The 21,553-nt window shown below is 39.0% G+C and overlaps 1 protein-coding gene across 1 annotated transcript in view; it reads right to left on the bottom strand.

Moving 5' to 3' along the window:
* RABEP1 (rabaptin, RAB GTPase binding effector protein 1) overlaps positions 1–21,553 on the bottom strand; it is a gene marked incomplete at both ends in the record, with an annotated part of 39,597 nt that overhangs the window by 4,692 nt on the left and 13,352 nt on the right. Inside the window, 12 exons of the mRNA XM_079545013.1 lie at positions 311–451; positions 1,702–1,800; positions 2,163–2,279; positions 3,028–3,132; positions 4,865–5,332; positions 7,124–7,249; positions 8,221–8,399; positions 9,181–9,316; positions 10,175–10,294; positions 13,494–13,654; positions 14,905–15,108; positions 17,018–17,146. Coding sequence (XP_079401139.1) covers positions 311–451; positions 1,702–1,800; positions 2,163–2,279; positions 3,028–3,132; positions 4,865–5,332; positions 7,124–7,249; positions 8,221–8,399; positions 9,181–9,316; positions 10,175–10,294; positions 13,494–13,654; positions 14,905–15,108; positions 17,018–17,146 — 1,985 coding nt within the window. The remainder of the gene's footprint in view (positions 1–310; positions 452–1,701; positions 1,801–2,162; positions 2,280–3,027; positions 3,133–4,864; positions 5,333–7,123; positions 7,250–8,220; positions 8,400–9,180; positions 9,317–10,174; positions 10,295–13,493; positions 13,655–14,904; positions 15,109–17,017; positions 17,147–21,553) is intronic.

Here is a 21,553-nt window from a genome sequence, read left to right on the forward strand (position 1 = left end):
GAAAATAAAACAATGGACTTAATTTAGTGAATCAACACTTGCAATGGAGCCGTGGTGATTGAGGGGTTTGCACATTAAGAACTAAGTAGCTGTTGGGTCAGAATAACAAATTATACTCTGAAGCACATTCATAACACAGCTCACAATCACCAGTGGGAATCAGATAAATGGTTCTGTACATCATAGAATATCTGGTTCTAATCCAGAATATTGTTCAGTATACTGCTTTGAGGCAGCTTTTGGATAAAGCAGCATCTTCCAGTGACAAGTCACACGTGTTGTTTGTGTTAATGATTTAAAAATGTTTTACCTCTGCTGCTTCTGGTAGAATGAAATCTTCAGCTTGTTGTAAAGACACATGTAAGCTATGTTTTCCTTGAAGACTTTCATTATCTTTCTGCAGTCTCACCAACTCTTCTGAAACCTGCTCCCTTGACTGCGTCAGGACAGCCTTCCAATAAAAGGAAAAGCAGAAGTTCTCACTTAGGATCATGTTCAGATCTCTTCATGCCCTACTTAATATCACTGCTTTCAAAAGTCTGGTGGATTTTTTGTAAAAGAAAGGAAACAAATGGGTTTGTGGATCAAAATTATCAATCCCCTCTGCTGCCTGGCTTACGCATTAGAAATAAAGGCAGATGAAAAGAAGCAAGCAGTAAATACAGGACTGACAGATTTCCCAGTTTTCTTCCATATTTATCCATTAGCTAACTGTGCTCATGCAGAAAATACATTTCAGGAACTGCCAGAGCTGTTTATTAAAGTCATGTAACAGCTCTGCTGTAAGCTCAGGTTATTAACCTTAAACACTCAACCTGAAATTTTCAGCGGTGGGAGGCTGCCTCCTATGCCTTCTAACATCAAACAGCTCATCCTTTGCAAAGAACAAGTATTAAGAAAACATAGTTTTGCCCGCATTACAAAATAAATAAATCCAGTGAAATTTTTTGAGAGGAATCATAGCTCAGATGTCTTTGTATGAGTATTGTAGGTGGACACCTCTGAAAAGGAAACGCAGATCAATACGTTCTCTGAATCTCCTGCATCTCCAGTAGGCACTACCTCACACTGAACACCAAACAGAACGTATCTACAAGTGATATCCTGCAGGATGCCAGAAATGCAATACTGAGATTGAGAGGAAGGAATCTTTCCTCCCAGCACTGCTGCATAAGGAAGGAGAAAAGAAGAAGCCTGATTCCAATACAGAAGGGAATTGATTGGTTTAAGGAAGTCAGATTTCATTCTGCCCTAGAAAATGAGGTCCTATTCCTGTCCCCTGGAATAATTCCTACGTGAGACTCAAAATAGTTTTTAAAAAGTAAGCTCCCAGACATACCACCTTCTGGGCGTTAGGGCTGATATTTTAAGTCTGTCCTGCTAAAACACTGAGCATTCATCTCAAGCTGAAGAAAGTCTACTTCGTCTTCAGATTTGAGGTGAAATGGGATATTAAATATACATGAAAGGTAAGAAAAATAGTTGTCTAGTAAGCTTGATATTCATCTATGTGCCTACACATTTGATTTGTGATAGACTGGCCTCAGAGACTGTATCAGAGCTCACATGGTCAGTATTTTTACGTGTTATAACACAGAGCACTCCCTAGCCAGACTTGGGCAGTCTTTTAGAAGCACTCTGAGACCCAGAGGTTAGACAAACAGTGTCATTCAAGTGATCTCTTGGTTTAAGCTGTCTTACCATTTGCTCCTGCACACTTCTCTTTGCTTGAGAAAACGCCTGCTGCAGCTCATTGAGGAAATTCTCTGACTTCTGACATTTAACCATTAGCAAAGAGATCTTAAAAAAACAAAAACACACAAGAAAAAACCCACAATCAAACAAAAATAAACACATATAGAGATATAAAGCATGGAACAGATTTTGAAGAACAACATTCTGAAGTTCCCTGTTATAATTGCTAACATATGCTTCGCCATTTCAAACTAACCCACTAAAATTGATCTTGTTAATTGCTTTCTCAGTAAAGTGATGTCACATTTCTTTTCTTTTTTTTCAGCTAACCCCAGGAATGGTCATCTTTGCTGCCTTTGCAGCAGGTAGTTCACCCAAGAACAACAGAAGACAAGAAAGAGTTGTTGTTACACACTATTGAATAACGTCTCTTGATTCCTACCAGCTTCTTTACAAAATGCTTGTACCTGATTAGAGGAGTCTTCAGCACTTTGTTTCATATACTCCTCCAGTTCCTGTTTATCTTTCATTGTTTTTTCCAGCTGGTCATTAGCCTGCCTCAGCATCACCTGCAGCTTTTTCACCTATGTTATTAGAACAAAATAATTTTCCATAAATCTGGGGAGTACTCATTCTCTGAACAGAAATATAGCTTGTCCATCCCACCCCAAGCAATGAAACCAATCCCTCAAAATACTATGCAACACAGAAGTTCTGCTGTTCCAAAAAAACTGCATCACTGACTACACCTATAAAGAAAAAAGACATCAAACAGCTCTGGAGCACTGCTGTGTAATAACTTCAATCACTTATTCCAAAGCAGAATGTGACTCACACCTTCTGTGCAAATCTGAAATTTGTTCTTCACTACAAGGCAGGAAACAAATCTTTTCCAGTATTTTACAGTCATTTTATGCTGCTAGGATGAAGTCCTCTCATTTTTCCTTTACTATCAAAAATTCTTGCAGTATCAAAGATAATAGAATTTAATGCATGAAAAGCATTTTAAAATATAAATTATGAAAGACATTGAATTCAGCATGAGCACAACATCTTTTTATAGAACAGTGCCTCTAAGACATGATTTTGTAGCACTGAGTAAAATGGTTTTCTGTGGTAAATATTTAAGAAATACACTTACTGGTTTGTTGTCATGAACACCATATAACAAATTATTGTCATGGTAATAAAATTACATAAGTTATCTGGATTTCAAGTATGCTGGCATTGTTCAAGATAAAAGCAACAAATAAAACAGCAAATGGCTCATTGTTGCATGCTATAACTCCTACAGCTATCAAAATCTTGCTACAGGTAGAAAAGAAATCCTACCTGGTCTCTTGTTTCAGCCTCCTGAATCTGGATACCTTGCAACTGCTTCTCATAATTCGAGCACATATCGCAGCGCCTACCCAGCTTGTTCCCTGCATTCTGCACCTGGAGAACAGAGTTGTCACCTGCCACGAGGGCTACAAACTTCTTCAGGGAATGCAGGAGTGGTACAAACTCTCAGATGTGTTGTGTGTTCATAAAATGTTACTGATAAGAGTCAGCAGCAGAACCATGTAACAGCAAGAATAAGTTGTTGTAGAAGTACAAGATAACGTAAAGCAGCTGCTGTGCATCATCTCTTCCTGGCACAAACCCTACTACTAGCACAACAGCAGTAAGCCAGGACATGCAAGAATTCATTGGGTCATTTAGAGCATCCTTTTGAAACAGACCATATAACTACCTGGGTAGAAACAGACATTTCAGAGAAAAGACTCTTATTTATTTAGGTTCATACTCTTCCCCACTACATTCAATATTGGAGACCGAATAACAGCTAAAATAATAGTTGGGAAAGAAGAAAGTGAAAGAAAAGTTTAAAACAAACAACAAAACAACAAACAGTAGGGGGAAAAAAGTGTCCAGGTGTGCAGCAAACAAACAGTTTGCCAGCCATGATGGGTACAAAGGGGAGTTTTCTTCAAGTTCTAACTGCAGTGAGGGCTGCACTGAAGGCTCATTTGTATTTGTTGCTCCATGTGCCTCCCACACAGAGCAGCAGTTGCATGCCCCCTGCCTGTCCTCCTGCCTCCAGAAATAAGTGGGAAACAGGGTGTTTCTTCTCCAAATTCTACAAAAGGGTTGGAGTGAAATGTCATCCAAATGTCAGCAGGGCATGTAATACTCAAGAGTAGAGGACTGCAGCACAACAGATTCTTCCTCTAGGTATTACAAAGTAGTAGGAAGACAAAACCCAGCAATTTTACAATAGGTTTGCAGAGATCTTTTAAGTTATGATTTACCTATAAGTTGAATTCAGGAAGCTGAGGAAATAAAATATCATCACTGCTTCACCTCATCTGTCCTTTGCTTGTTTTTTCCCACCTGCATTCTGTCGTCCACTTCCCCAGCACCTTGGTCGTGCCTTTACCCATTTCTGACTTCTCTTTGCCTCCCTTTTTCCCCCTGAAGCATTACTTCTTTGGCCTCTCTTTGGAAACAGTGAGCACAGGAGCCACACAATGCTCTTTTCAGCAGGAAGCCAAATGCAGGCTTTAAACTGGCATCATACAAAGCTGCTGTAAAACTGATAGGCAGAACACCCAGAAGCACCAGTTTCCTTGGTCACTCATACTGAAGCTGGCATAGTATTAACACTAATCTGTTGCTTGTTGCTCTCATAATGGTTTTTAATGATGCAAGTCCCTGACAATGTTATGAAGCTCCCTTTGTACTAGCTGTGTGTGCTATGCGTATCTTGGTTGCTCATTTCTAAATCGCACTCCGCACACAATCCTCAGTAAATATTCTCAGCATAACAAAAGATCCTTTTGTTAATCTTTGGGCCCTCCCTAGCCATCCCCAGCTCCCTCCACACATGATATCAACAGCTGCTTCTGCAAGACCCTCCCCTAAATACATTGCATCAAATAAAGCTGACTTGCTTGACTTGGGCACGTGAACGTGGCCCATCAATGCTCCTTATGTTAAGTGTGCTTAACCTATAGAAATATTCCGGGAGAAAAAAGTGAATAGCTACGTATGATGCCACATATTTCCTGACTGCAAGTAAAGCACATCCAGGAGAACCGAGCAACCTTTTCCCACAGGCAGCCCACAACACACAGCCTCCTGCCACGCGTGGAATGCTCACAGCAGGGGCACGGTGGGCACTCACCTCTTTCTGCAGCAGATTCCACTCTGTCTCGCTCACCAAGCGGTAACCGCTAGGAGACACGTACGCGCTTTCAACTCCCTGTGTAACACTGGAAAGCAGTGAAGCAGTCTCTTCTTGCTCTGGTGTCATTGCTTTGATTGCTTTCTCCTGATCTTTGGTTAACATAAACCCACTAGGCATTTGCAGAGACCCAAGGGAAGCTGTATCATAGTTCTCAGACACTGAATCTGCTCCAACAAGTGGTCCAAAATCTGACTCATCCAGGTTCCCAGCAGATTTTGCTTTGTTGTTGTATCCTAAAGCTTTGGACTGTAAAGATCCAGATGTCCCTAGACTGTCTGTTGACTGTGCTCTTCGTAGTCCATCTTTAAACATATCGTTTTCTGATTTGTTGAATGATTCACCAGAAGACAGAAGCAAGTCAGCGTCCAACGAATGGACTGAGCTGTGAGTGCTATTTAAATGCACCTGTAATTGAAAAATAAGGAAGAAGTTACGTACTCCACTCTAGAAGCATGGTACAAGTAGAAATGCTGGACACCAAATATAAGGCGCATTAAAAGGAGGCTTAAATTGGCTTTAGTAAAAGCATCTGATGGCTAAACTGAAGACTGCAGGAAAAAAGAATACAGAACTGAAATGTACCAGCCACCATTAAAGAAAAATAATCTTCTGTTAACAGAGTGCTTTTGTAAGAATCTGTCTTCCTGCCAGCTACCTTACAAGGAGACTGTCACCTTACATCTTCTAGTATTTGAAACAAGGCACTTCTTCCACTAACAGAGATACAACCTGCAGCATCACTTCCAGAACTGTAATCCAAAGAACAGAGAAACAGTGCATGGATTGCACTTTCAGAACTATGCTTAGATGTCTGCTCAACTTAAAAAAAAAAAAATTAACACCAATGTAAAAGCAAGCAAAGAATGATGTATTTAAAATGTACTTCATGCTGACAAGTGAATATTTCTCTTGTATCTCTTTCTTCTGCTTAAGGAGTCTGACAAAATATTGCAAAAGAAATAAGTTTTTGGTTTTTTGTTTTGTTTTTTAATGCTATATTTAAAGTCTCATTTTCACATAAAATAAACTGAAAAGGAATGAGGCAAAGATTAAGTAGAAAAGCATCCTGGGGAATGTCAATAACAAAAGCCACAGTAGCTGTCCTGTGACCTGTATAAGGAACATTAAGTCTCTTGATCTATTTTTATTTATTTGTAGCACTGAAAAGACACCAGCAATGCTTTATTTAAAAAGCAGGAGACTGTTTTCAAAACATCTTCAATACTGTACACTTCTGCTTTGCCATTAGGCAAGTAAAGAAAGTAACACTGAAAATAAGTCTCTTTAGAAAAATATTAGATTCCATAACAGGTCCAACGCAGACTAGCAAAATGGATAAGCAAGCAAAACACAGTGGAAGAGGAGAAATAACTGCCCACTCTGACACCTGCTTCCAAGCTCCAACCTGTGTGCTCAGTGGTCCTTCTGCTTCACAAGTGAAAACCTTAAGCCAATCTCAAATGCAATTTCAGCATGTCCTAGAACACCATTTCCTACAACACCAAAAGCACCTGCTAACGAACCACATCCAGCATTATCACTTGTTCTGGCTGTGCAGTGAAGCTACGAACACAACTCAGGTAGCTTCAGCAAAAACCTGGTGCTGAGCCTCAATTCCTGGCTTGACTGACAAAAGCTTGTTTCTGTCTGCTGAACAGATTTGGCCCAATCCCCAGCTTGCACAGTTGGATACATCTGGATATAAAATAGATAGATAGATAGATAGATAACACACAGACTTGCACACGTGCTAATTTGCACACGCTAAAGTAAATGACTTATTTTGCCATCAGTGACCTCACAGTTGTCTAACCAGTGTAAATTTAGTACAGAATTCAAGAAATAAGTTAGCAAATCATCTGCAAAATGCTTGGTTCCTGTTCAGATTTAACTGGTTTAATGCTGAAAATTCAGGTGTTTTAGGAGGTGGCTGTAAATCCCCAAAGAGTTTAACAGCAGTTAACATCCAGAATGCAGAAGGTAGATACAGTTTCTAACAGCAACTCTCAGATGATTTTAAAGAATCATTTTCCAATTTTCATTAAAATTTATGTATTCAAGTGCAGCTCAAAAGGTTTTTTATTGCTTAGTATGAATTATAAGAGATGGAGAACAAAGGGCACAGAGGGTATTTGTATTTGTAATCATCACCCTGAGGAATGAACAAGTACATGAAGCTGCTCTGAATTGCTTTACCTCTTCATTAGAGAACTGGGTAAGGGATTCCTCGTGGGCTAAAGAACACGAAGCTTTTGTTTCATCATCTGAATCTTTCTGTTTCTGCTCCTTTCTTTTGCTAAGTCTCTGCTGATCATCTTCTTCCTGGAAATCAATTGACAAAAAATGAATTTATATAAGCAAGATTCAGCTTTACTTTAGTAGTCATTAGTTTTCATCATAAACTGTTACAAAGAAAGGCAGCAATAGAATGGGGTTTTGGTTTTGTTTTTTTCTCACATTCTTTGCTGTTGTTGTTAAAATCCCAGTAGTTACCTCTTCAGGGTTCTTTTGGTTAAAAGTCACTTAGTGTTCATACCACAAGGCAAACAAACTCACTTAAATTATAACCTATTTTAAATAGTGGACAATTGTTGCTTAGTTGAACAATTTTAATCAAATAATGCAATATTTAGAACAAATTTCCTGTTACAGGAATTACCAAATAAGCAGCTCTCACAGCTCTTACACTGTTATTGTACAGAACCTGATAACATGCACTAAATGCATCCCTAAAGATCACACAGACCTTCAAACCAAGCATGAAAATAAGTGCCTCGATGACACTAAGCATTGCAATATGACAAAAAAAAACAAACAAACAAAGACATCACAGGAAACAAAATCAAAATACTAATACAGTGTGAGAGAACTAAAAAAAACCCAACAAACTCACACCCCAAAACCCACAAAAACCCAGACAGAAGTGAACCTCCTATCTTAGCACCTGTAACACCTTAACAATTTTTTTTTATGCCACAGATGACAGTTTCTTCCTCCAAGATTAACTTTTGGATATTATTATGTATTCACTTAACAATATTAGCAACATCACTTTAAAGGCTACTACAGATACTAGTATTGAAATATTCAAACACACTGAGTGTTTCTTTTACAATCATCAGCTGTCAATCAAATGGAGAACTTCTATTTCAACTGTCAGCTGTCATTTTTTGGAAACACACATCAATAACTTTTTCCTCCACTATATGTTTTCTATACCTGTTACACTAAATTTACAGTATTAAAAAAAGAAGAGAGAGAGAAAAAAGAAAACAAGACAAGCAGAGACTGACCTGATCTTTTTTTTTCAGTTCTTCGACCTGTCGGAGCTGCTCAGAGGTCAGCACAATCTCCATACGTTGCATGTCTCTCATCAGCAAACGCTGGGACTCCAAGAACTGGTCGTTGGCTTTTTGCCACGTGTGTTTCAACTGGTTGTGCTGTTGTCGCTCTTGCTCTAAGAGATGGCAGACTATTCAAGAACAGAAAGAATCATTCTGAACCAGAATTCTTTAATGACTCCTCCTGAGTGAGGCATTCTCATAAACAGAGGTAATTATTGTTCTAATAAAAAACAATATGGCTTTGTTCAACAACCACTAAGGATGAAATAAGAATTTTTCTTAATTCCTGTATGAAGTTTGAGAAAAAGAATGCATTACTGACAACTTTAAGATTTCCCAGTTAGAAAACTAATGCCTTCACTTCAATCATGGGCTCTAATATTCTCCTTTTTAATGCTGATATTAAAAGACTGTCTAATTCCCTGTTTATTTCAACAGAAAATTCTGTATTTCATGTGATTCTGCTTCCTCCAGGCATTTCCACATCCATTCCACCACAAGGCATTCAGAACTGAGATATTCCAGGGAGACATATCACCAGATTACATTACAGAAATAATGCTCATAATTCTACACAAATAAAGGACACCAAAATCACTTTAGTAAGAATAAAGCTCGTAATACTACGAGAGCCTAAGACAAATTCAACAGCATCTCTAGAAAGAGTAAATGGGATTTATGAAGGAGAGAACTGATAAGAGGACTCCAAAGTCAACACTTTCATAAACAGTCCACAAGCTTTCACATTTCTGAATAACTCTCCCCTATGCCCTCTATTTATTTATTTATAGTCCAACTCATATAAGAAATCAGAAGAGAAGTAACAGACATATTGGTGGATTGTTTTTGTTGGTTTTTTTTTGCATCCTTAGAGTCCAAGAGTCAAAAGGATTATCATTAGACAGGCACCTTCATGCAGCTCTTTCCGCAGCTTCTCTGCATCTTCTTGCAGGACAGATTTTTGCGTGTTGAGAACAGCCACGTACATCTCTAAGTCTGTCCTACAGGACTTCTCGGCCTCCAGATAATGGTTCAGTTCTTTAACCTGAATAAAAAAAGTGAAATACACAATCTCAGTGAAGTAATGGTTGGAGGCACTCCCTTTTGGTTAGAAGTCAGGGTCACATGTTTGGGTATCAGAAAGCTGCTGAGGACAGCAGTTCATTTCTGGAAATCAAAGGCTCTCAGCTCTCGGTGTTGAAGCAGCATTTGCAGGGTGTTGTGTTTTTTTTTTTTTCCCCTGAATGAATTATTCATTAGAATTCCACTAAATCAAACTTTTAAGGAACTTCACTAAGGTTTCTATAGTTAGATCACAATAGTGGCAGCACCAAAAAGTGATGAAGAGGCAAACATCTAAGAGCAGACAATTAAGTAATCCTTCAGTCAGCACTGATAAACCAACAGCTACACAATATGTCTGGTTTGGGGTTTCACACTCAAAAGAAGATGTGGAGATGATCTAAAATGGAGCAGTTAGAGAACCTAACTATAAGACAGTTGGGGAATGGACAAGAAAAAAACCTAAGCAACATTCAAATCCATGCGAGTCTGCAGAAGAGAAAGGAAAATCTGTTCACAGAGGATGGGATGAAAACCAAAACCAATTACAACAAAGTGCAAAGCACTTGTATTTCTGGAGTGACATTTTATTTGCTGAAATCATGCAGTCATGTCTAAGCAGGGATAACACACACGTAATCCAACCTTGAAAACAGAAAGACAGGGAAATGCTTATAGGCAAAATATGTTATTTGTGCTACAGGAGAAAAAAAAAAAGTATTGTGCATGAAGAGCTTCACAATACACACCTTTATTTCTTACAAAATTTGCCGTTATTTATCTGCATCAAACAAGCATGATGCAAGACGCAGATTGGGACGTGGTTACAATTCCACCTTACCTTTGATGCTTCTAACTCCTTTATTTTTTCTTCAGCTTCTATCAGTTTCTCCTTTAATGCTGCAATCTCTTTCTCCATAGGCATCACAACTGAACGAAGCTTCTCAGCATCTTCTTGGGCCTGAAATTAACACAAGTTATGAATAAGCCATTAGCAACTAAATTTCAAATCCATGCATGGATTGGGCCATCGATATCTGATCGAAATCCATCACTCTCAATACTTGCAGGAAAATTCAGGGGCCATGCATTTCAGAATGCTTACCCTTGGTGTTATTAAAGGCCTAACAGTCCTGCAGCATGTTGCCACATGGCACATGTGAAGAAACTGATCACAAGAACTTCAGGGTGAGTTACTGAAGTTACTGACCATTCATTTACTTACTTATGAAATGAAGTAACACATTATCAGCTTTGTTCTGTTTTGGAAGATTGCTTTTCAACATTAAGTTACTACTGATGCAGCATCAATTTTTGGTGTTAGCACACTAAGTATTTAAAAATCATATACAGCCAATCTATCAAAAACATTTCCATGACATAAATAACACTTCTGAAAAGATCAAAGCAGGGCAACAGAATGAGAAGATTAATAAGCCAGGAAGAATTTAACCTGATTAAGGTTGATTTTATGCACGGAGACTGAGAATGCTCAGATTTTCTCTATTTGCTACTAGAGGAATTCACAGCAATGGATGGGGGGGGGGAAGAAAAGGGTGTCCCAAAACTGAACCTTGAAAAGCTGGCACTTAACCTGATCAAACATGACAAGTGCTAGACGAAAACATTCATGCCTTGTTTTAAATCTAGGCTAAAATGTAGGTTTCTTAGCCTATTCACTGGATTTTCATTTTCTGGTAAGCTTATTGATGACTGCATCCTACACAAGACTTCCAAGAGCAGATCAGACAAGAAAAAAATGTTAATAGTATAAAAATAAATTAGTATTATAATATATAGAAATGCTACCAGGTCCTTGGACTACAAAAGGCTGTCAAGAAAATCTATAGGCAAAACATGATTTTCTTCATGCTGTATTCACTTCTGCTGTATTTTATCAGTGCAGAAAGAGTACAAATAAAATCTTTGAGGAAACATGGGGAAATCACATGTCCCAGTGAACTCAATAGTAGGGGCATGTGACAGTCACACTACACACACAGCCCCACGCTGGCAGCCAGCAAATCATCAGTCACACTTTTTGAACAGATGGGAGAAGGAGTTCAGCTTCAAGTATTGCTTTATAATTCATTTATTCTATCAGTTCTGTTTATTTAAACCTATCTATAGCAGGACATGGATAGCCCCTTATCTTTAGGGCTGTTGAATAAGCTGCTCCCTATTATGCATGATGGCTGCAAGAACACTCCATCGCCAGTCTGACTTCACACTGCTTTACGGTGTTACAGTTAATGGATTTTGTCTGCTGTTTAAAAAGGATCTTATAACCAAACATCTGAACTGAGATATCACTGAGCCAAGAAGGTTAGAAGCTGGTGAATATCCTGGACTGCAACATGATACCTGTGATCTTGTATCTGCTCTTCCAATTCCTCTCAGCTCACCCAGCACTGTCAATGCAAGACATCAAGATGGTTTTCTGCTAGTTTTAAGAATAACTGGATTTTGTATGCTGGTACACGATCTAATACACAGACTATTATTATTACTATTATTATTATTATTAATTATGATGTTTGGAGATTCTTTAGAAATGAAGATTAAAATATTTTTTAAAAACTCTTCCCAAGTTCATGCCTTGAGATAAAATAAATTTATCTTTTTAACACACAATATGAAGAGAGAGGATGAATTCATCTCTGTTAGACAGAAATACCATTTTGTATGAGGAATTGATTGCTAGTCATCAAGCACAAAATCCCCAATGATGGAGAAAATTCTTCCTTTCTCACTGAGAGCTGTGGCATGAATATTCATTATTTTGATACCCAACCACAGCTTTTTGTGGGCTTGGGACTTGCTTGTTTGGTTTTTGGTGAAATTCAATGTCCTTTTCCTAATTTTGATCTTAGTCTCCTCGAGGAAAAATGGTGCAGGTTTAGAGAGGAAGAACATTAAAAAACCCATGGAAAGCAGTTTAAGCAATTATTTTAAGCTGCACTCTGGAGACAGATTTCCCCACCCCCTCGTGTTACATCAAGTACATGTTCCTCTGCTTTACAGACCTATAAAGCTTTTCAAGCTCATATTGATCACCAACTGATAAGTCAATCAGACTTCCCAGAGGATCACAAGTAAAATTGATTTCCACTTGAAAGAAGTACAGCTGAAGACTGTATTTATCTGCTATCCTAAACTTTTAAATGCAAACTAGACAACAACAAAGCCACTAAGCTTAGGAGAGCTGCTCCACATCTGAGCAACTTGCAGCTCCAACTCTTACATGATCACTGAGTCCAGATGGGAAATAAGTCGGACGTCTGCACTATGAAATTTGCATCATCTTTTTTTGTAAGGGATCCATCACACTGATCAAATTCTGATCCTCCCCTTGCAGTTTCTGCCAAAATTCTTTTTCTCAGCAGGGCTGAAACCAACTCTAAAACAAACAAACAAAAAAGCTATGCCCTAAAAATCCAACAGCAGTAATTCTGTAGACAGAACAGCATCAAATAGGCTTTACTCAAACCCCCATCTTTATAAATCAAGGACTACATAAAGAAGAGTCACTGAATACCAAGCAGAAAATATCCAACAAAAACTATCAAGATTCATGAATCTCGTTTATGAGTCTCAGAAAATAAATTCCAATTTGAGACCCTAATACTGATTGCTTTTTACAATATAGACCTAGTAGAATTCTAATTAACATACAACGTTTGTGATATTCAGTGCTCTGTTTCTTTGCTGACAGAAAGCAGAAATGTGGAAATGCAGTGACGTGGCATATTATCAGATATTAGCCTACTCTTTTCTTTATCCAATACAAGATCATTTGTTGCATAAAAAAAAGTCTTAGAATACCTTGAAGCCTTTTGAGAAGATGAATTCACTCAACCAAAAGTATTTAATCACATGATATGTAAGATTCCAAACCTGATCCATTAGGACAAGTTCAATCTCCTTCCTGCCTGAAAAACTTCAAATGCAACAAAAAATCCATACTCAACACAAGGCACTTCAAGTTACTTCTGTGGACTGTTCCAAGGCACAGAATTTTGAATCTTGAAGTTGTGAATCATGAAGAATGGGCTGAAAGTTGGCAGAACGAGGGTATTTACAGCAGGGTCTAGCAACAAACACATGGGTAACAACACAAATCCATCAAACAAAAGCTGGTGAGCTCGATTTCAACACACCTTTTTCATTTCATTTTCGAGATTTTCCTCCTCTTGGCCTTCAGACAGTCGTCTCCTTAACTCTGCTATTTCTCGTTCCACGTTTTCGCGATACTGATTCCACTGAGCTCGTTCCTGTTCCATCCTGTGATGATACTGGAGCTCATAGTCACGAACAGTCTCTATAAAACATTATTTCTAAAACTTAATTTCAATGTAAGTTAAAAATAAAGCTTTATTAACTTCATCTCCAACCAGCGGATGGTTTCTCAGACTTAACTGAAACTGTAACAACAGTGAAGTCTCTCTTGCCCTCTCCTCCCTTTGACTCTTATCCCGAAAAACAACCACAGAAGCAAAAGATCCAAAGGAACCACATTTCAGTTTGTGCCGCTACTATAACACAAACAAGCTGCCAAACTGCATGATCCCTAATTTCCAAAGAGCAAACATGTTTAACATCCTGTTCAGCAACACATTTTGTACCTTCAAGCACATCAACAAGACAAGCTACCAAACCCATGCCTCTTTGTTCTAAAATGCAAAGAAACAACTAGAACTTCTCAAACCCTCCATTTCCCTATTATTATTGCTACCCTTCAGGTAAGAAGCTGTCTTTATATATATACAGCAGCTGGCACAACAGAGCCTTGATTTAAGTTCATGTACCTATGTAGAACATAAATAAATAGAAATTTGTCTATTCAATATGCATGAAGATTTGTGTTCTCTTGGGGAAAAGCATTATACAAAGATGGAAACAACGCCTACAGACAGCAGGCTGTAGGCTCAGGATATTGTGATCTTTAAGAAAGCAGCCATTTATGGCAACAGTCTGTCCCCAGTTTACATCCTGCATTTTATTCCTTGCACATAGTTTGTTTCAGGAAGAACAGCTGTGCAACATGCAAACATAATACAGAATAGCTCAGGAGCATCAAGAAAAACAGAAACAAAACACAGCACCCCACAAGTGAAAAAGAGCAACACATCCAATAACTAGCCTGGGGAGGAGTCCATGTTATACTACTGGAGGAACACAACTGTCTGACAGCAGAGCTGTGTTCACACAGAACAGAAGAAAATTATGCTGTCAACTTGAAGCTGTTTTCAGTCTTGTCAAGTTACGCATATTATGGGTATCTTCAAGAAGAATCCTCTAACGAAGTATTTTCAGTTCCTCAGAATTTTTTTGTATATATATGGGAGTTCCCACGGCCATGATCCCTTCCAAATTCTATTCCCATATTCACAGAAAAGAAGAACCAAGCACCTTTTGACAAGAGTAGGAGTGAAGCTTGATTCTTCTGTATTCTAGTTGTGCCAAACCATAGGAGGCAGCTATCCATACCACATGCAAGAGCAAGCACGAATGAGTATACTCAAGAGGCATCTGATCTTAGCGGCAGCAGCTTGTGTGGTTGTAAGTTACCTTTCATAATAGCTTGTAGTGAAGCTACTTCCTCTTGCCACTGTCTCTTCACCTCGTCAATAGCTTCCTGCTTTGTATTCTCAGATACTGTAGCTATAGCTTTGATGTTTTCCATTTCAGCATGAGCTTCCATAAGTTGCGTCCGCAATTGTCCCAGATCATCTTGGGCTGCCTGCAGCACTGCATTTTGTCTTTTTAGGTCCTCTGAAAAGAAGTATTATTTCCAGTTAGCTTGATTAATAAATTCAGCGTAAAGAGTATTGATAGTGACTATGACAAAGAGCAGTGCTCTAATGAAGGGAGAGGGAAGTGTTGATATTAAAGCAACCAGCCATAACAAGTAAACAAGTGTTAGCAGGTATCTTTAGGGAACATATTTCCTTGAATTCATTTGTCTTTGCCCTTTATTAAAGAAAAAGTGGCTTTTTCCTTACTGATGTAGCCATGAAATGGACACTGTAGATACAACCAATGTATCAGCATGCGTGATGAAAATGAACCATGCTTTTAACTAGTTTGGTATTATTCAGTTATGATGAAGATTAAAGATAAGGTCCACAGACAGGAAGACAGTTCTTCCCTCATTCTTGACACCAACTTGTTCTGAATTTGTATAAAACATTTCATATTCTAGAATAGAAATGCTCTGTTAACACTGCCTGGAGCCCACATAGGAAAACTACACAGCTTAATTTGCTTTTTACCACACCTGCACTAAAACTAAGTTTCTTCTAGAGAAAGTAATACATTCAACTAAAATTATTTCATGCCTACATAGCCTATGTCAACAGCAATCACTTTTAGCAGAAATCCCTGGCAAGCATACAACAAGCACCAAGCTGTCTCCATGTATTTCCCTCAGTACCAGCAGTCTAATCCTTGTGTGTTTAGGAAAAAGCAATTAAAAAAAAAAAAAGAATCCTGAGGCATTTATATAATTTATATTATTTAGGTTTTAAGTGATAATATTAAGGATAGGCTGCCACAGTCCCTGTGTACATTTAGGAAAGGGTTTAGAGAACAGGGAAAAAAAAATAAGCTTTGGGGAAAAAAGAAAACAAGAAGAGAAACTGCTTGTATATTCTTCTCTGGTATTCTTCCACTTTGGTACATGTGGGTTTTTTTCTAATTATAATTTATTTTTATTTTCTATTTTTTGACTGTTCTGAGAAAACAATTATTGCTGATCTCATCACCAGTGTCTTGTATCTTAAATTTCCTTTCATGCAGCTGCTAGAAACACAAACAGGCCTTCTGCATGATCTGATCTTCATTATGCTTGTTGTATTTCTACTCTCATAAGCTTAGACAAGCAGCTGCAATATTAATGTATTATTTTTTGATTTTCCTTTCATATGTTAAGGACAGAAAGATCATCAGAATTAGAAGTAAATCAATTTGGCTCTCAGAACAGCAACTATTTATACTCTCTAAGTCTTCATTGGCTATTTGAGCTCACATGGTTCAACCTTATTGGAATAAATGCCCTTGGCTAGTATTAAAACTTTAACAATGTTTGTCTGCTTGCATTCTATCTCAGATGGAAATTAATACATTAAAAAAAGCTGGCCACAAAGTACAAACAGCACACATCTAGACTACTTCTGTCTACTTTCCACTTAACTTGCTGTTCAGACAGAATGAGCACGCTGTGACTTCAAAAAGTTTGTATTAAGATGCAGCGCTGGTGTTCCCATGTTTACAGCAAGTTGCTCTGCTGAATCCTACCCATGAAGGTGAATCTTCACATTCATTTTAAAAATTCATTCTTGGAAGCTGAATGGCCATCAACAGAATCTTACTTTCTGCACAGATCTTGCATTCCCACTATATATTTCTCTTTAAAAGACTTAGTGCCATTTTTTCCATTTTTGGCAAATCAGAAACAATGTGTTATCTCCTAATGGGCATGCAAGTCAATTACCTCAACTATCCTAATCTTAAAATCCTAGTTAGGGTTACCCTCCAGCAAACTGAGAAACAGAAAGCAAGCAGTGTGCACAGACAAATGAGGAACAGTAGCTGGCATAACAAAAGTTAGTTTTCACCTAGGGATTATTTACAGCTAAAGTTTCATTACACATTAAAATAATTCAGATAATTGAGAACTTACCTTCCTTTGCCAAGTACAGCTCCTTAAATTTCGCTCTCTTTTGATTAAATTCTTGCTCAAGTTGCTGCTTTGTGCGCAAAAATTCTGCGTTGACCTTTTCCAATTCTGCTACCCGTTGTAGAAGAGCAACTAAAAATAAAACAGAAGATAAGGCACGTCACTAACAGTTATAGCATCCCATTCTGCAAACTGAAGGCTCTGGGCTCATGGTTTTTAGAGTACCTTTATAAATTAGCTCAGCTGTTATACCACAACCTATCAGAACAACCAGTCAGAATTCTTTGAGTACCAAGGGAAGATAAGTCCTGGACTTCAGCACCAAACTGCAGTAGGTTTCCACAGACACAGAGGAGTATGGCAGTGAATTCAAACAAATCACTTGCCCTTAGAAAATGACACTTCTGTAAATACATTGAAGCAAGAAACAAGGAAAAAATATACCCCAAAAAATCAGTGGCAGAATGATCTCTGTTGGTGCTTTTTCGCAAGACATTGGGAAGTTAGCCACCACGCACAGGAGCAGCACGTGGAGGTGGAGCAGCAAATTACCGCATTCTCAAAGGCTGAGGTCAAAGAAAAGCAATGACAGTTGTTGATCTAACAGTGACAGAAGAACAAAGCAAAAAAAAAAAGTCATGAGCTAGAATAAGATGCTGTAAGCTCTCTTGTCTTCAGTACTGCAGAGGGAATAGTATGAAGTTCACTCAATACCTAATAATTGTTACAGTGAGGCCACTACTGAAATAAATGTACAATACCATTGAATCCTGCTATGGTATCCCACAGGATAAGAAGCACAGCAACCAACATATAATATTGATCTATATGTGCAACGTTAAGCACTTTGCACCTTAAGAAGTACAGGTCTCATTTAGGTGCCAGGGGGCTTCCTACTGCACACTTCAGAATTCAATTTCAAAACAGAAACAAGAGGCAGATGAGCTCAAATAAATCCCACCTGGATGCTGCGGTGCTCTGAGCAAATAACACTCCTCTAAGCAGTTCTCTATCTGTTCTACAAAAGCAATTCATGGATGTGTTCCAAATCTGTCTGTAGGAAAGCTGAATCACTTCATTTCAGTTATAGCCTTTACGCAGCACTAGACACAGACTAGATACACAAAATGCTGATCAATCACACGTGCTTACGTATCCCACCCAAATCACTTCCCACCAAAAGCAAGTAGTGAATGAAAACACAGCATAAAGGCTACACAGCTTCATCAGCATCGCTGAGACCTGCGCTCTGCTGGCAGCAGATCCAGAGCAGCAAAATGCTGGATGCTGAATGCCACCAAGACAGTATGAGTTATGTTTGGTTTTAGTACCAGATGACTTACAGTAAGTGCAGACATGAACAAAAGGATATTTTAAAAGCACTGGTATGTTTTACTGACTGCTGGTTACGAGGGCTTATGCTGTTATAAAATACAGTACTTAAATATATCTACTTGACTCCATGTCAGACATAGGTATGTGTAGCTTCCATTCTGCAAAGCCAACTGCACAGGAGTGCTCTCTGGAAAATGAAACCTGGACAAAAGACAGCTCACTGAGATCAAGGCTTCTCATGAGCTCAGAAAGTGGGTGGATCTAACCAGGATAGAAACAGCACACGTGGAGCCAGGCCCAGGCAGCAAAAGTGCTTCCCAAGGCTAGAGATTTACCTTTGCTCTCTTGCTGCAGTCACCTGAAGGGAAGGGTTGGCTTGTGTTTCCTTGCCTATATCCCTTCCATCTTCCTTCTGCAGTGAGCAGTGCTACTGCTCACATCAGAAAGCAAACCTGAGTTGTGCAGAGCACCCAAATTACATTACTTTCCAAGATGAGAGTTGCTACTGCTGAGGGTGGAGGGCAGAGCACACGGCAAGAACAGAAACCTCAGTGGCTTTAAGCAGGGGCAGTGGTGAGTTCAGCCTTCTGAAATCCTCCCACACAAACTGAGAGGCATGGCATAGTCATCACAAAGGAAATGGAAATTAAACCTCAAACGTTCAAATTTTTACAGTGCTGCCCTTCCCTACAGCCTGACGGATAGCTGTAAAAGAAAGAAATGAATAACCTCAGCACAGCAGTGCTTTGGCTGCTGCCAAAACCATCCGCAGCATTGAGAAAAGCAAGCAGTGAAACAGGAGACCTGCAGGCCACACATCAGCACAGCGGGGTAACTAACATCAAACTCCATATCTGAATAGAAGGAATAAAGCAGTTCCACCACCTGTAGGCAGTATGCAGCTAAGGACAGATCTTGCCATTCCCCACAACAGTGTTATCCACATTTCACTAACATGAGACATGCGCTTAGGGACAGTAAATTATATGATGTGCCAATCCCCTGAAATGAACATGCATAAAGAGAAAAGGTTTCTTTTCTAAGACATCACAACAACTCCCTTCTTTCTACCACATAGAAATGCTTATATTTTCACAAGATGGTTTCTCTGTAGGTACAATTTGTATGACAGCAACACAGATAGTTTACTTTCTAAAAGAACCCAAATGCAAATTGTCATATGCAGGTGACCACAGGCTGAATTACATGGATTAAAGCTTGTCTGAAACACCCTGACAGCAGGAAATGGATATTCATAGATTTTCAATTAGGCTGTTACCAACTGCAGGTGAACTCCTGGTCTGAATTTAGGTTCACTTCACTCTAGTCCTGTAACAGAGCTGAGAAAGAAAAGTTAATTCCCTTTGCAGATTGACTTGGTTAAAATGGAAAAAAAGGCACCCAAACCACCAACAACCATTCATTTCAGAACAAGCATTCACGAATTTGCCCTAGTCACTGTGCCTGTGCTCCCATTTCGGCACACATAACGTCAGCTACCAATGTTTAATGATACCAGGGAAGTACCTAATAAACACAGTGCGGCGTATGGCCGGCTCTTGTGGAGCTGTGCCCAGCTGAAACAGGATCTGCTGCTACACACAAGATCCAACTCAGCAAGGAACATGCTGTATCTCACAGGAGCAGGAGAATGGAATACCTAATATGGACCCTATCTCATTAAGAAACAAACAAAAACCCAAAGACCCCATTTCACAACTCCTGAACTAGCACTGAGAAGAGCTTAATTTAAAATTCACAGGTCAAACTGACAAATCAAGCAAGCAAATGAGAAGTCACTTTGCCCAACCATTAGCTACAAATAAGGCTTTCTTCAGAGTATCAGGTACGACTGATGACAGGGTCAGACATGGCAATTAAACTATTAATGAACAACATGGATGTTGCACTGACACTTTGAGTCAGAAGCAGGGATCACCATCTCTCTGGTTAATGCTGAGTGTGCTGCATTATGTGGCTTAAGAAGCAGAAGAGCTCAAAAGAAGGGCAGAAAAATTCACTTAAGAGTGGAGTCATCAATGTACAAGAAGTCTGTGAGACCAGTGAAATACACACTGAAAACAGAGTGAAAACAGAGAAAGCCTTCTCCTAAACCAGTACACAGAAAAAAAATTCAATTTAAGGAAAATACATGAATGAACACACATTTCTTATCTGTTACTTAAGTGCTGCTCCACAAACCAGCTCCCAAAAGGATTCATTTTATCTATGACAAAGTTTCCAGTTGCACAAACACGTAGTGACCATCCCAGAATTAAAGACAGACAAAGCCGATTATCGGTACGTTTATTTTCGAGTCCCAGGTCTATTTATAAAATTAATGCCACAAAGCTTTCCACTTGATATTTAAAGTATCAAAGATGACATCAAGAACTCAGACCTACATAGCTGGAATCTGAAAAGCAGATCAGACACAAGCTGGCAAATATTTAGGAGACAAAAGTCACCCGTGTCATTTTCTACCTCTTCCTTTTCCTGCTGGGGCAGCCCTACCTTTTTTATTTTTTCCATGTATGGAAGAAGAAAACAAAAGCACTTACGCATCAAAGGGAGGAGAAAACAAGGCTTCTCTGAATTACATAATTAATGCTGTGTACTTAGATAGCTTTAACAACCAAGCAGCATTTGGTATGATATCGCAGAACCCCACACAGCTGTTTCTATGACCATCTTCACACCATTTCAATTGAGCTGCACTGCACAGGTGCACCTCTGAAGATTCAGTTCACCATCCAGCAGCTGGGGCAGCTCCACGCAGTGCAACACCATTGGGGCAGCACCAAAGCCACATCTGGCCCTGCTGCATCCAGCAGTGCAGACATAAAGCAGGCAGAGGAACACAGAAGCATTTCTGATATCCGCGTACCAAGAATGTCGCTTGGTACTTGTTAGTACACAACATGCTGTCCTGTATCTTTGATGTGCAATCACTGTTACCAAAATTATCCCGTAATATATTTACATAGTGAATTGTAAGAAGGAAAGAAAAGCAAAGATAGTGTTTTTCTTTCCCCATTTTTTCCCACTACCACTTCCCGCTTTTTTCCCCTTCCTATTGCACACACAACATGTTAACTACTTCCTTGCTTTGTTATTGCCTCCCTTGCCTTTTTCCTCAGACACAAAACCAGGCAGCTGCTGCTCTGTTGCCCAGATCCGGCTCCCTGACGTCCACCCTATGCT

This window comes from Tetrao urogallus (genome assembly GCF_951394365.1).
Source record: "Tetrao urogallus genome assembly, chromosome: 20".
NCBI lineage: Eukaryota > Metazoa > Chordata > Aves > Galliformes > Phasianidae > Tetrao > Tetrao urogallus.